The sequence below is a fragment of the Coptis chinensis genome, chromosome 2, assembly GCF_015680905.1.
Source record: "Coptis chinensis isolate HL-2020 chromosome 2, ASM1568090v1, whole genome shotgun sequence".
Classification (NCBI taxonomy): Eukaryota; Viridiplantae; Streptophyta; class Magnoliopsida; order Ranunculales; family Ranunculaceae; genus Coptis; species Coptis chinensis.
This window is the reverse complement of record NC_141457.1, coordinates 111,354,781-111,369,729: the sequence shown is the minus strand read 5'-3', so window position 1 is coordinate 111,369,729 and position 14,949 is coordinate 111,354,781. Positions and strand designations below refer to the sequence as shown.

The window sequence follows — 14,949 nt, the reverse complement described above, 5'->3', positions numbered from 1 at the left end:
AACTTCAATGAGCAAGGACGATGATTAAGTGGGACTCAAATCTCACACCACAGTCCACAATTGAACTGTAAATGCCCAACCAGGTAAATACATGAGATGATCCATATTATAGGATACTTACACGTATTAGCTTTTTTAACAAAACCATGTGAAATTTACCAAAAAAATACAAAACCATGTGTAGAACACCTGAAAAACATGTGGGGTGCTCCGTGCTCAAGTACCAATAGTACTTACATATGTGCTTGTTGTGGTTTCAATTTCTGATGAATTATTCAACTGACTCGAATAAGTGGATGAAGCAGAAGTTGAGCTGGTAATCATTCGAGATGAGTGGCTACATCTCTTAGTTTGTAAAGCTAAATATATACTACTTAACTTTTAGTGCCCAATATATACGGCAAGAAAAAACTCCAACCAAAAGAAGTGTTCTTTGCAGGTGGAAAGGCAAAGATGAATAAGAGCAAGTATAATGGGGGCTATATAGGTAGCTAAAGTCAAATATAGCACTCCAATTACAAAAATGTCATTCCAATAGGGTTGCTAAAAGGGTCTTAAATTTAGAAAGAATTAAAAACCCAACCAAAATTAAGACCTCCGCTAGCAGCTGTCATAATAAGTTACGGGAGATGGACGGCATAGTTTCTGCCGTCTGTTGGTTATTTATGTATAGACGGTAGAAACTATGCCGTTTGTCTCCTGTTTTAATTAAATGGACGGACGGCAGACACTGTGTCGTCCGTACTTTCCAGACTCTCAATCCGATTTAGATTTAGCCAAATTCAACCAATTTTTCACTCACATGTATTTACTTGTCATCAAAGCCTCAACCCTCAACTCTTCAACCACCAACCTCATTTCTTATGTCAACTTTATAAACCACAAATTTCTCAATTTTGCAACCTTTCTTCTCACATTCATTCTCAACTTTGTAATTTTTAGTCTCACATTCAAAATGGCTTCTTCTTCTCGCTATGTTGAATCAAACTCCTCATCCGAAGATGAGAACATGATGAATGACGATGAATACATGTTCGTACCTATTTTCTCGTTGTTGCAAAATATGCACGAAGCTACTCGTGATCATCGAGGCTCGGTCCCCGGTAGAAAGTACATTTATCATGATCGAATCAACACTCACAATACGATTATGAGGGATTATTTCGTGCAATACCCGAAGTATCATATCCCCTTGATATCTTCCGTAGGAGGTTTAGGATGCACTCCCATCTCTTCCTCCAAATCTTGAAAGCCGTCTCCGATCCATAACAAGTATTTCACATACAAGATTGATGGCATTAGAAAGCCATATTTGACGGGTATGCAAAAGGTGATTGTTTGCATTCGTTTGTTTACATATGGTTGTGGTGCGGATGCGTGAGATGAATACGTTCAAATCGCAAATAGCACCATTTTCGAAAGCTTGAGGCATTTTTGTGATGCCATGTTGGCGGTCTTTGAGGAAGAATATTTTAAGGCTCCAAACGAATAAGACATTCAACGTCTACTTGCACAAGATGAAAATCGTGGCTTCCCAAGTATGTTTGGAAGTTTGGATTGTATGCATTGGCAATGGAAAATGTGTCCTACGGTATGGCAAGGTACACATGTAGAGCATAAGAAGAAACTTACAATCATTTTGAAAGTCGTTGTCGATCAAGACTTATGGATTTGGCACGCTTTTTTTGGTATGGCGGGTTCAAACAACGACGTCAACGTGCTTTAACGTTCTCACCTTTTTGACAATCTTATGCATGGTGATGCTCCTCGTTGCAATTACACCGTGAATGACCGCCAATACAAAATGGGTTACTATCTAGCCGATGAGATTTATCTTAAATGGGTTACACTTGTACAAACAATCTCTTACCAACAACTCAAATAGAGATTTCTTTGCACTAAGATGCAAGAAGCGTGTCGCAAAGATGTAGAGCGTGCATTTAGTATATTATATACAAGCTAGATGGGGGATAATCAAGATGCCGGCGCGAATGTGGAGTAGAGATGACATTAATAGGATAATGAAAACGTGTATAATTTTACATAATATGATTGTTGATGAATAACAAGAGATTGATATCGAAGATTGGCAAATTGACATGGATTGGGAGCCACCAGTCGCATTGCATGTTGTCGGGAATCAAAATGAAGAAATTGTAAGAAGACTCAACATATTTCGTCACATTTATAGCAGAAAAACTAATATTCAACTAAGAGTTGACTTCATCAATCACCTTTGGCAATTTCGTGCGGATCAAGGAATGTAGTATAAATATTTATATGTTTGTAGTTTGAGTATTATTTATGTTTGTTCTATAGTTTGAGTATTATCTATGTTTGACTTTATGTTGTTTCAAGACAATTCAAATTAAAATTGAAATTACAATATTGGAAATGAACTAACAACAACAATGGAAATGAAATAACTAAAACAACATTGAAATCAATCTAAGTAGTAGAAACACCACTCCCACTAGAAGCACCACTTGGAGTTCCAAACGTTCCACTCTCTCTCCTTTGGCGAATTATCTCCATTTTCATTGTCTTGAAGTATTCGGCAACTTCCGGCTCAAGAGTAGAAATATCTTGTGCTAATATTTTGTTGTCTTCTTTCCACTTCTTAAGTTCCATCATTTTCACCTTATCGGCGACATTCGTCATTTGTGCCAAATACTTCTTCATCATTTTGTAATTCTCTCCTCCTTTCTTCATCCTTCTTTCTCACCCTTTGTTCCCGGTGGTCGTTTTTTCTTGGTTTCACTTCCACTTCCATTTCCACCTCCACCTCCACTTCCATCCCCAACTTGTGTAGGAAATAGATCAATTGAAACGCTACCAAGAGTTGCCGACGGCGTTGTGGGTGTTGAAGGCACGACTTCGTCATCTACATCGAGAATGACGTTGGTTCGTCTCCTCGATGTAGTTGTGGACCGGCTCTCCAATTATTCATTCTATTTTGGGCTATCATTGAAGATGACCCAACAATGCTCAAATTGAAAGTGTGTTATGAGCCAACATATATGTTGTTTTTGTCTCGGCTAACCGATCTTGGATCGTTGTGCCACTTCTTGCTGTCCACTCCGAAGAAGAAATAATTTCCACCCACCGATTGCAACTTTTTTGGATGTGTTCAAATCGAGTGGACACCAAATCTTTACTTCTCTTGTTGTTTTCGCCAACATTCTCTCAAAATGTCTCTAATATTCTCTCCTAATAGTATGACTCGTTACCCCACACCAACAATTAGATCTTCATTAACATATATTTCATGCTTTGCAAAGAGTCTCGTCTTCTTAAATTGAAAAATTAGCGGACCTTGTAGACTTTTTTTTTATTTTATATAGTTGCATGTTCATTTAGATCCATTGTTGTACTTAGAGTAGTGATTGTTGTAGTTGGAATAGATAGAAATTGTATGAGAATTTGGAGCAAATAGTGAGAGAGTTGTGTAAAATAGTTGCTATAAATTTATAATTTCAGAAAAACCTAACCATTTCTAGCCGTTGGGATGTCTAGACTAGACAGATTACAGAGTTTATGCCGTCCGTTGCAATTTAACGTACAGACGGCAGAAACTCTCTACCGTTCGTATCCCGAACTTAATAGCTGCTAAAAGTCTCCCATTAGATTGATTTTTCGAATTTAGGTTGCCAAATTTGACTGAACTGCTAAAAGGCCTATGTGGCATCTTTTAACATCCCATTATAACTGCTCCCCATTGGACTTGCTCTAAAGATTAAATTATGAGAAGTGCTTTTGTTATAGTCGTATTTGTAATGTAAAACACATGGGGAATGGGAGGAATTTCATATATGGAAAGTCAGGCACGCAGCAAAGGAACCTTCCATCCACATTTGGTTGTGTCATTGCAATAGTTTGGTGTCATTGATTGCAAAATCTGCAAGGCATCTAGACAGAGACAAAGGCAATGGGTAACCAAGATGCCCAGGCAAACTTTGCAGTCCTGATGGCCACCATCCAACCAATCAACATTTCCTAGATAGACATGGATAAATGATCAAATACAGGCACGCTGATTTCTGAGTGACCGTGCAAATTTTACGTATCTAAACTGGTTAACAGTTTCAAAGCTTTCATTTATCATTTTACTATAAGTTTCTTCTCCAGTTTTTTCTCTTGCAAAATGCACGAAAAACCAACTATCTTGCCAAACAATAATCATTAAAGCTAGAAATCAAATGAAAAATCGCAGTCACTTCTCCTTTATCATTGAAGTAAAGGACCTGAAGCTTATTCACCTAAATAGCAACAGATACTAACTAATTTTTACTAATGGAAAAAAAAAATAGAAAGATACTATCACCAGCAAACACCTCTCACAGACTGTGGACCACAGATGTTGTAGCACTCTTTAGTGCTGATTTAATATTCAATTCAATTCAAGTACCTGAAACCAATAACAAATTTCACTATATGTGTTCAAGAAACACGTGCAACAAAGTATTACCTCTTATTACAAAAAAGAACACGAATATTTGCAAATGACATGAATATGATAAGTAAATTCTACTAATGAAGAACTCAGACTGAGCAAATATAGGTTATATAGCTATTCCCTCTACTTCCGTGATGATGTGTACGTGTCTGCAATCTTAAATTGCTTAAATTAGAAGCTTACTTTGGTAGTGCCACCAGTGTCTCTTGCAATAAGAAAGACCAATTAAAGTTGAAGCTCTTTTCTTGAGTTCTTTCCTTCTTTTCAAATTTAGTTAGTTGTCATATATGTTAAAGTGAAAAAGTAGTATCCTTAACCCAACTTCCCATCCATCTAATGTCATTTTCAATGCGGTATAAAATTACACCTCCACATAGGTGCTATCTAAGTGTCATTAGAATGGAAAAGTATAAAAAAATTCAATTTTAAATTCGGATTAAATTAAAGTGGGACGTCTCCGAATGACTTTAGAAATAGATAGAGACGACAAGTGATGTCTGAATTTGTTTTTACTCAGAGGTATGTTCGAGTGTCGTTTAAAAGCTCTCTATCAACTAATCCTCTATTACCTACGGTATAACACTCCCATTGACAGTTTTTTGATATCTAGAGTGTAAAATTTCCACTCTATACGGTTTACACACCCCATTAGAAATGCCCTAATAAAACAACTAATACAGTGTTGGCAGTATATATTATAACTAAAATGCAAAAAAAAAGAGTCCAACGAAATAAGAGTGAATCAATGCCGTAAAAATGGCAAGACTCACAGAGGGGAATAGAGAAAAGAAATTAGCGATCTTGACAAGAACGGCAGAAGGTACCGTGTGACAACTCGCAACACGCTCGCGCGTTGACAGTGAGGTGAGATGTCAGGCAAGGGGCAAAAACAACATATTGCAGTGGCAGAATAAGAGATTGCGCTGCTCCCAATTCTCCAAATGTCCTTTTAACACAAACACAAAAAATATATTTTTAATGAAATGAATAAGAAGGGAAAATGAAAATGAAATAATAAGCCCTGGGGTTTAAGGATAAAAAAAAAACACCTAGGGTTTGTGGTAGAAAAACGGCGCGTTTGAAAACGAGGAGACGGGCGAAGGCGGGGTGCGGATGACCGGAATGAGGCAGATCTTGCAGTCGAAAGGAGTGACCTTGAAAGTGAACCACGGAAAGCCATTTTTGTTCTCTAGAAAAGAGTTTTTGTGTGTTCTGGGTTTAAGAACATTTTCAAGGGCCAGGTCAGCATTTGTCTAGCGAATAAGACTAAGCCAGGTGTCAAGTGGGTCAGTTAATTGGATGCGATCTGTTTATGGTAATTCGATTGGATAGGGTTCAAAAACTTCAAATCACGGGAAAATGCTTAACTTGGTTCGTAAGAATCGCCCTCAATCCATTTCTAATTTCTAAACCACTCAATTAACAGCCTAATAATTATCGGGAAAAAAAAAAAAACACACACACACACACAAACAAACAAAGGCCTAGCTTACCGAGGATATCTTCATAGGGATAAGGGTTTTGAGACCATTTGGATGTGTGATTTAACGGTCCGAAAATCAAAAACAAAAAGAAAGAGAAAGAATGTAAATTTGTTTTGATTTTCGAACTATTCGATCACACATCAACAGTCTCAAATCTCGTCCCTATGAGAATAGATATTAACAGCCTAATTTAGGTTAGAATTGGGTTTTATTTGGTTTAGGTTGTAGTTAATTAGGGTACTCGCAATACTCAGGCTTTTGATAGTCAAGTGACGGAGTGAACATTCTGGGCCGAGGGTTATATGGCCCAAAATATTGTTTTGGTTTCTATCTGACTGTTTTCAGTCTCTATTCTCTTTTTCTTGCCCCAAACTCACATTACCTCTCCGCTCACTCCCAACGGCTAACAGTTATACTAGTTATTCAAGTTGCTAACAGTTATACTAGTTATTCAAGTTTGAAAGATGACAGCTATAAGCGTATGTCCATTCAGATCAGTAAAATTTGTAGGGATAACAACAAATACGATCACTAAGCTTTCAATAGTCACCTAGATCCATATCAAATAAGAATTTCATATAGGGCCATGCTTTTTATGATAGTCAATATTCCCACTTGACAGGAATTCGAATTTAAATCCAACAAGCCAGGCCCTATTATGATCAACTTTAACAATTGCTTCTGCAAACATGCCTCTGAAAATCACTAAATGTTCACTCATTGAAACAAAATTCACTACATCTAGATGGCTGATGCACCAGAAAATAGGACCTCTGGAGAAAAAAAGGTAAAGACTTGGTTGACTTGCTAATGAAAGAAAGAACTAACACTCTTCCTGTCTTCATTTGACAGTCCCAACTAAAAACTACTCCCCAAGAGGGAGTGTTTCTTCACACATCTCAGCCGATTGTTGAATGTGTAAACATATCCAGAAGACACTCTCATCGTAACTACAGTTCCATTGTAGTGTAAATTTCTTAATGAATTTTGATCCTTTGACCAGAGACCAACTTGGTGTAGTTCTCCTTCTCTCCAACAGATGCTGACAGTCACTCCTCCGCGAGCCTTTAAACCCTTCACACACCCACTAGCCCATTTATCCCGTGGAAGAGCAGGAAGCAAATACAGGTCCTTCATGGTACTCTGAACGAGCATTTCTGCAATTGCTGCAGTAAAACTAAAACCAAAACACACATTATTCATCATCACCAAATCACTCTGTTTTTATAAAATATTTCCATCAGACGTATATTAATGTTGCTTACCCAAAGTTGGCATCAATCTGGAAAGGAGGGTGTGCAGTAAATAAGTTGCTATAAAGCCCTCCTTCAAAGTCACTTTCGTGATCTGGGTCCACCAAGTTGATCAAATGTTTGACCATCCGATACGAATGTTCACTGCTATGAAGACGAGCCCACAGAGCCGTCTTCCAAGTAGTAGACCATCCCGGACCTTCTTCTCCTGTCCCAGACAAAGAAAGAAAACTTATGTCACTTTTTATTGGCTATTCAGAAGCATACCATTTCACTCTCTCAAGGCTTGTGAGAGAATCACCACAATGCTGATAGACCATTCTTACTGTAAAAAAACACTCCAGATTTTATCAATGGAGGTCGTAAAATTCAATTGTGCAAGGGTATACACTCAAGATTTCTGAAACTTTAGCTATGTTTACCCTTTTGTAGTTTGGTATAGTGATAACGGTTGCATGCAGGATAAAATATACGATGTATTAAGAGAAAAGCTCACCGCATGCTGGAAAAACTGAAAGTGTGTCAAGAGCACAAAAAAGTTTATTAATGCAAAGACAAACAAGAGATCTTCAATTTCGCAGCTAATTAGAAGCCACAAGATATGCTTCTATCGTACTATCTGAGTGTAGTCAAAGCACATCAAGATGTGACAAGAACCCTGCCAATCCCAGAGGTCGAGGTCTGGTCTTTTACAGGATACTGAACAGGCTATAATCATAGAATTAAATTTTGACCCAATTTAGTTAATAATGTGGATTGGGAGCATTTTCGTACACAATTTTGACATACCTCGCTTGTAAAGAGTGTTGGCAGCAGCTTTACATAGGTCTGGAGTATTCTCAACACTAATTGTATGACCTGGAAATAGACCAAAGAGATGCGACAGATGCCGATGAGTCACTTCTGGATCTTGAAAGTCTTCTGCCTGCCATTTCACAGACATCTCAAATTTCTTTGACAAGCATATAAAAGTGGTTCCCTGCTCTATACAATATTAAGTTGCATGCTGAATGGGTCACTTGAAGATAATTTAAGAGCTAGTCATGACGAACATAAAGCTCTCGCCATAGGATCCTCACAAATAACATAATACAAAACTATGCAATGCACATACAGGCATTACAGGGCCCACATGAAGATGGGTCAGGAGCTGACTTTTGGTGAAAATGAAGGTTATTACCATCAAAGGAAACAATTCGGACCCTCTTATTATAAACTTGAACTCCTCAAGTCACATCATAGTGGGTTTTGGAAACATCAAATATCTTCATTATCTTGTCATATATGTATTAACTTTTGCTTACCCATTCCATGATGGAACCATCTCTAGCAATTTTTGTTGGGTAGAGTTTGGGCTCTGCTTTCTGAACATTTTGAACTAATTTGTCTTCACTTCTTCCCAAAATCTAGTCATAAGATGATGCACAAATGAAAAGAGTTGATAAAGATTCAATGATAGAATACTAGATCTATAAGTTGGGTCAATGCACATATTTCAATGTAATTACCTCAGCAGCAGAAATAACTGCAAAGAATATCTCCCTTATGATAGCCATATCCATAGTCGATGAATAGCTTACACTGGCAGGCTTACCATCAGGGGCAATAAACCTGTGCTCTGGTGAAGTTGATGGGTTGGTTTCCAAATATCCTGCTCGGCCCTCAATCAACCAATCCAACAGAAAAGATGCACAACTTTCCAGCAACGGGTATGCTTTATCTTCTAAAAATCCCTAGAAGGGTAGAAATGTTGAGCAAACTAAACAAGGAGTAGCCACATTAAACAAGTAAGACTCAATACTATGGCTAGGCGTGGTTAACTCAGAAATGCAAAAGATCCTGTAGACAGCTTGATTTATTTGGGAAAAATTGGACGTTTGAGGGATCAGACTGGAGTCATTTCATGGTAAAACTCCCATCCAAAGTCAAAAACCATGGATGCCAAAACCAATCATATTTCTGTTGCATATTTAAATATGTAAATTCACCACTACTTACATAATAAATACTCTGTAAAACAATGTTCATTCAATAGCTCGTACTCTTACTTTATCCATTGTGTAAGTAAAATGCTCCCACATGTGGGTACATAGCCATGCTCCACCCATTGGCCAAAATGCCCACACGGGATCACCTCGATCTGGTGATGTTTTAGCCCAAATGTCAGAAACTTGATGTGCTACCCAACCACTACATTCATAGTTGACCTGTAAAACACGATAATCAAGTTTAAGTAGCTTTCCAGATCTCATCAAAGAAGCTGTGCAGCTGTGCGTACATTTCTAAAGCTTGGATGTTCGATCCCAGATCAATAAGAAGATTGCAGATAAGAAGGGAGGTTTATAAGCATGTTCCAGTGCGTTCACACCTTGTGGAGACTTCGCATACAAGTCTTAAGGATCTGGCCATACTGATCAATGCCTATGTTATGTCACTTCTGTGGTACAACATGACATGCACTCTTTGGGGAGAACAGCCTTTACACAACAGATGGTTCTTTCCATATGGATGAACTTATCTGACACAAGCTACCGCTGCTTGTAAAGCTTCTACACCTTACCTAACCATCTAGCAGGGCATCTACAAGCTTGTTAGATGCCTCTTGTCAGTTGTCACAATTGAAATTATCCCCCAAGGCTCTAATGTCTTTCCAATTATACAATGTTTAGGGCCAACAGGAACAACTGCGTTCCTCCATTCAATTCCATCTTCTGCAGCATGTCCTGCCCAAAAGTATGCCCAAGCACATGCTGAAGGAATTGAAGGATCAAGTGCCAAGGTAGGAGATAACAAAGCATTACACCGGCTGTCAGCCTCACCCACCCTCCTACCTTACTCAAGCTTTGGACTGGCAATCTAATGCAAAAATACAGAAAAAATGTGTTGGAAATAAGCTTTGAACCTTACTCGTGCTGTTTTGCTCCCATTGATTGACAGGACGGACAGGTAATCGAACAAAGGCTCCTGGCACTCATGAAGATTACCAGAAAGGGAAGGCCAGTAATTCATTTGAAGGTTGATATTCAAGTGAGGAGCACAACTGAGAGAAAAACGAATCACATTCAAATTCGAAAACAAAACAAAACTGTTGCACTAAATATGAAGGGGATTAATATTATCCATCAAAATTCCGGTAGAGCTGTTTCTTGAAGAATGAAGACAAATTATTGTGCACTTAAAAAGTGGCAGAACACATCACTATAGCGTAAACAACTCAGTAGATAAGATGTAGAAGAAAATTCAGGCTCATGGCTTAATATTTGTCTGAACTCGGAAAATATGTCAGTATCAGCAATTGAAATAAAACTGAGTAAGATAATGTAACAAAAATGGAAACACATGAGCAATGGAGTATACTTGTCACATTTTGGAGTATACCATTGCTTTTAGTTAGTTTTCAGAGTAACGATAAGTTGATGAACTCTTTATCGTATTGAACAAGGAAAACATCTTCAGAAGATGCACTGATAGGAAAACACATTCCGAATGATGTATATGCCATGTCAAGTAAATCAGCAAAATCAAACAGCAAAAGAAAAATCTGCATGTACAAACTACATATATCAATTCAAAGAGAGAGCAAAACATACTCCCATGCCGGCTCAACATCCTTGTTCCATATTCCCTGTAGATTTGATGGCTGAGTTCCTGGCCTTGAAGAAGAGATAAGCAAATATCGACCATACTGGAACAGAAGTTCCACCAAAGAAGGATCTTCATCTACTTTGAAGGATTTCACCCTTTCTGCAGTTGAAACCAAATCACGACTGATTTGATCTCTGTAAGAATCTATTGTGCATGACTTATGTTTCTCCATCCCATAAAACTTATCAATTTTGTCGTTCTTAGAGCTTTTTGAAAGTTGCAGTGAAACCCGATGAAAAAGTTTCTGATAATCATCCAAATGATGTGCATACAAATCAGAGTACAATGTCTTTCTTACTGAACTTAATGCATTAAGACACTGTGTAGTGGGATCCTTTCTAGAATCCGCTGGCTTGGTAAATGGTCCATCAAAAGAAGATGAAGCCACCAAAAGCAATACGGCCCAGTCTGAACCTTCAACCTTTAACTTTTTATCATCCAAAACCTGCACCACTCCCACACCATCACTAATCTGCAAACTAAGGATTGCCGTAAACTGAATTCCTTTTGGACTGTCATTCAAAGTTGCGTGTGGAGGGATCCTCTTACCGGGACAACTTCCTTCCATTATGATCTGATTTTCGGTATTTGCATGTGATTGATGATGCAACTTGCTGTCTAGGGATACTGTAAAGGACAGAGAACCCGATTTGCTTGCTGAAATCTTTGTCACAATCACCTGATGGGGGCCTGAGGTGAAATGTTCTCTTGTAAACACTACATCACCCACAGAATATTTCACTTTAACTGTAGCAGTATCCAAATCAAGCTCTCTTTGATAAGATTTGACATCGTATGCAATATGGGAATCATCAAATTCTAGCCTGAGATCGCCTAGAGGCTGGTAGACCTTCAAAATAGAAATGACATAATTATAAGAGACATAAACTAAAACTACTGGAGTTTGCTTTCAAGCAAATCCTTATTATCCTAATGTTGTAGCCTGACTAAATTGATAACACTTAGTAATGTAGAGGGTCAACCTACTGGATCAATCTGGACTTGGTTCATATAAAATGCAAATCATATAATAAATTTATACCAGCTTCAGTCTTTAAGTGGAATTTCATAATACTTAAAACTCAATTGGAAGCCAACAAGAAGAAAGATCCATACATCTGAGGGCTTGTCCGACAATTTGAAGCCGGCTTCGGTGGCTTCAGGATATTTGCCTTTATCAACAAGTTCTCTAACCTGTGACAGTGCTTCCGGTGCATCAGAGTTTGTGTAATTCCCCGGCACTCCAGTCCAAAGAGTATCCTCTGCATAAGAATTCGAACAATAATGAGTGACTAATGTTCAGACAAGTTTCAAATTGTCAATTAGCCTTTAAGCACATAGCAGCATTACTGTAAAAGAACTAACTAGATACAGCTCAACAGAAGCAATGTAAGAAAGGGCATTTGTAGGGAAAGTGAATACCATTAAGCTGCAGCAACTCAGAAACAACACCACCCCAAACCATGGCACCAAGACGGCCATTACCAATAGGAGCAGCATCAGTCCAGTGTTTTGCAGGCTCAGAAAATCGAATTTTCAAAGGTTGGGTTGTCGTCTCCCCATCATCACCATCATTAAAGGTTGGACTCCAAATGTCTTGCTCTGTTGGGTGAGAAACCAAAACCCACTCTTCTTCTCCGTTTTCCATGAAAACAGTGGTGGTGAGAATGTTTGATGCCCAAAAGATATTTTTGACTATTTTGTGATGGTGAGTGAATCTGAAAAGAGTGAAAAAATAAATGAGAAAAGAGGTAGATGGTATGGAGATGACACTGACTGCAGCAGAGTGGGACCATTGTCGCTTTGAATACCCACGCTTACACTGGCCAAAAAAAGTTTTTGAAACTCTGGAAAAAAGGGAACTTTTCTACTTTTTCTCAACTCTTTTTTGACTTCCCTCTTTGGGTCATCAGTGATCACATTTTCAGAACATCTTTTTGTCTTCTTGAAGGAAGCAGAATCTAATGGTCTTTGTCTCTTGGATATCATTATTTAGAGTTTTAGACTACCTAGGAAGATCTAAATAATCAGAACACTGTCCAATCTCCATTTCCAAAGCAATAATCAGAGTCACGGATGATGTAAAACAATAAAATATGTAATTGTAAAACCAGGATTACCAGCTGCTCACCACCATCCAGTATCTGCAAATCAAAAAACCAATAGATTTTCCGAAACTTTGAAAGAGAATCAACTACGATGCTCTGTGAGTTATCCCAATCTCGGGCTAACTACGTAAGTAGTAGATTGGGATATTGGGTGTCATCAGCCAACAGACGTACTCTAACTCCATGTTCAGCACCATTTATCATAACTAAACAAACCCAGACTGAACCCAGGCGAATTGTATTACGAACAAGCAGCATGGCATCACAGTGTACTCCAAATCTCCAATCCATAATCTGTCACCAAAGATTAAGAAAATAATAAACCAACTGTACAAAACTCTTACCAACAATTAGACATTTAATCCACTTAAATGGTGACAACTCACCAAATTTTAGCTTTTCGGAACTGCTCCCAGATCGAGATCGACATGAGGGTCCAACTACATTTCATTGTCAGAATCCAATCCATGTTGTATATTTGCAAATTTTAGTACTTTAACGTTTTCAAAAATAGATAACAACTTGAGAATAATTTTGGGGACATACAACTATTTATTGTTCACAAGACCTCGTGTGCTGATTGGTGGAGAGGCTGCCCAGAAATATTATTTACCTATCCGAAAAACCTGTTTATTTGGCCTACAAAGTGTTTGGACCAATGAGAAGCAGTGTTTGTGGACAAGTCTGTCCACAAATTCGCTTTATGGCAACTTGGTTGAGCACAAGAGAAACACTAAACTGATAAATTATTGTGTCCTGAAAGCAAGATTTTGTAAAAGTCATTTAGAAATATTCCACAAAAATCACTGTGAGTTGTGTGAGTCATTCCATAAGCATCAACATCCACAATCAAATGAGAAATTTCAAATTGAGATAATCAAATAGTGTTACATATTCACCTTGTTCAATAGAACACCGAAAGTCTATTTTTAAAATAACTTACAAATCTCTCATCACATTTTGGTTAAAATCTTAACTTTGTTTTTATAGTGTAGTTGAAATTTCAAAGAAATACGAAATTTTAGCTCATTTCGGCATATGGCTACCAAAGCCCATTAGGCCCATCATCCCAACAATTCTCCACATTGGCAAGAATTTATCAAATTCGAGCTTACCAATCCGCTATACCAAACCAAAACAAACAAATGTCTCGAAGAACCAAGCAAATGTCTCGAAGGACCAACAATGACTGCACCACATAATGGTTACCTACGTACTCTCTAAACGAGATCAAGCCAATCGTAGTTCACATATGCTCATAAGAGCCAAATCATCTCAAATGAAAGATACGAATCAAGTCCAAGCAATGGTGGAACTTGACTCCAAAAGCCAATTTGGTTAACATATCAGCGGGGTTCTCCTTGGTATCTATCTTAGTAAGTAAGATATCACCCTCTTCTAAAATCTTTCTGATAAAATGAAACAGCACATCAATGTGCTTCGTTCGGGCATGATGAACTTGGTTCTTAGCCAAATATATAGCACTCATGCTATCACAATGAATCTTAAACCGATCCTGCACAATTTCCAAATCATCCAACAAATCCTGCAACTAAATAGCCTTTTTCATAGCCTCAGTCACTGTCATATATTCTATCTCTATCGTAGACAATACAACCGTAGACCTCCAACTCACCAGAGTACCAACTAAAGTAAATACATACCCAGTAGTGGACCGACGCTTATCCAAATCACCTGTATAGTCAAAGTCCACATAACCCACACAAAGTTGACTAGTATCCCTCTCAAACTTCAAACCAACATCTACACACTACAAGAAAATGAGCTTTTGGCCACGGATGCCTTGATTTTTTACCCACGGTCAATTACCCTCGCTAGATACCCAACAGTTTGTGACCGTCGCTACTCCTAAAAGGACCGTGGACCAATTTTGCATCCTTTAACCACTGTTAAGCGATGGTTGCTGTGAAGTCAAGAACCATAGGCAAAGGTCTACCTAATAACATACGTGATACGAAAAAAAAATGAACTTGAGAAAAAGC

At 38.1% G+C, this 14,949-nt stretch overlaps 2 protein-coding genes across 3 annotated transcripts; both read right to left on the bottom strand.

Annotated features, from left to right (window-relative positions):
• Window positions 1-4,165: 4,165 nt before the first annotated feature.
• Window positions 4,166-5,703, bottom strand: LOC147520648 (uncharacterized). The gene is made up of 3 exons (XM_086592177.1): window positions 5,506-5,703; window positions 5,227-5,402; window positions 4,166-4,408 (listed from the first exon to the last, which is right to left on the bottom strand). Exons 1-2 carry the CDS (start codon window positions 5,634-5,636, stop codon window positions 5,249-5,251), a joined length of 285 nt encoding a protein of 94 aa, XP_086448303.1. The 5' UTR covers window positions 5,637-5,703; the 3' UTR covers window positions 4,166-4,408; window positions 5,227-5,248.
• Window positions 5,704-6,453: 750 nt separating this feature from the next.
• Window positions 6,454-13,154, bottom strand: FUC95A (1,2-alpha-L-fucosidase). 2 transcript variants are annotated; one of them, XM_086592174.1, is made up of 11 exons: window positions 12,950-13,154; window positions 12,261-12,556; window positions 11,955-12,100; window positions 10,784-11,688; window positions 10,101-10,233; window positions 9,242-9,400; window positions 8,702-8,926; window positions 8,498-8,599; window positions 7,983-8,118; window positions 7,206-7,401; window positions 6,454-7,117 (listed from the first exon to the last, which is right to left on the bottom strand). In XM_086592174.1, exons 2-11 carry the CDS (start codon window positions 12,484-12,486, stop codon window positions 6,799-6,801), a joined length of 2,547 nt encoding a protein of 848 aa, XP_086448300.1. In that variant the 5' UTR covers window positions 12,487-12,556; window positions 12,950-13,154; the 3' UTR covers window positions 6,454-6,798. The 2 variants fall into 2 exon arrangements, with proteins under 2 accessions (XP_086448300.1, XP_086448301.1); XM_086592175.1 differs by having other exon boundaries at window positions 12,959-13,098.
• Between the last annotated feature and the right edge of the window lie 1,795 nt (window positions 13,155-14,949).

Excerpts from the sequence above, each read along its gene's own strand:
- LOC147520648 (XM_086592177.1), bottom strand. The coding sequence starts at position 5,636 with ATGGCTTTCCGTGGTTCACTTTCAAGGTCACTCCTTTCGACTGCAAGA. Across the intron at positions 5,403-5,505 it reads TTTTCTACCACAAACCCTAG|GACATTTGGAGAATTGGGAG; the intron begins GTGTTTTTTTTT and ends TTGTGTTAAAAG.
- FUC95A (XM_086592174.1), bottom strand. The coding sequence starts at position 12,486 with ATGGAAAACGGAGAAGAAGAGTGGGTTTTGGTTTCTCACCCAACAGAG. Across the intron at positions 11,689-11,954 it reads TGTCGGACAAGCCCTCAGAT|GTCTACCAGCCTCTAGGCGA; the intron begins GTATGGATCTTT and ends TCTATTTTGAAG. Across the intron at positions 10,234-10,783 it reads GATGTTGAGCCGGCATGGGA|TTGTGCTCCTCACTTGAATA; the intron begins GTATGTTTTGCT and ends TTTTTCTCTCAG.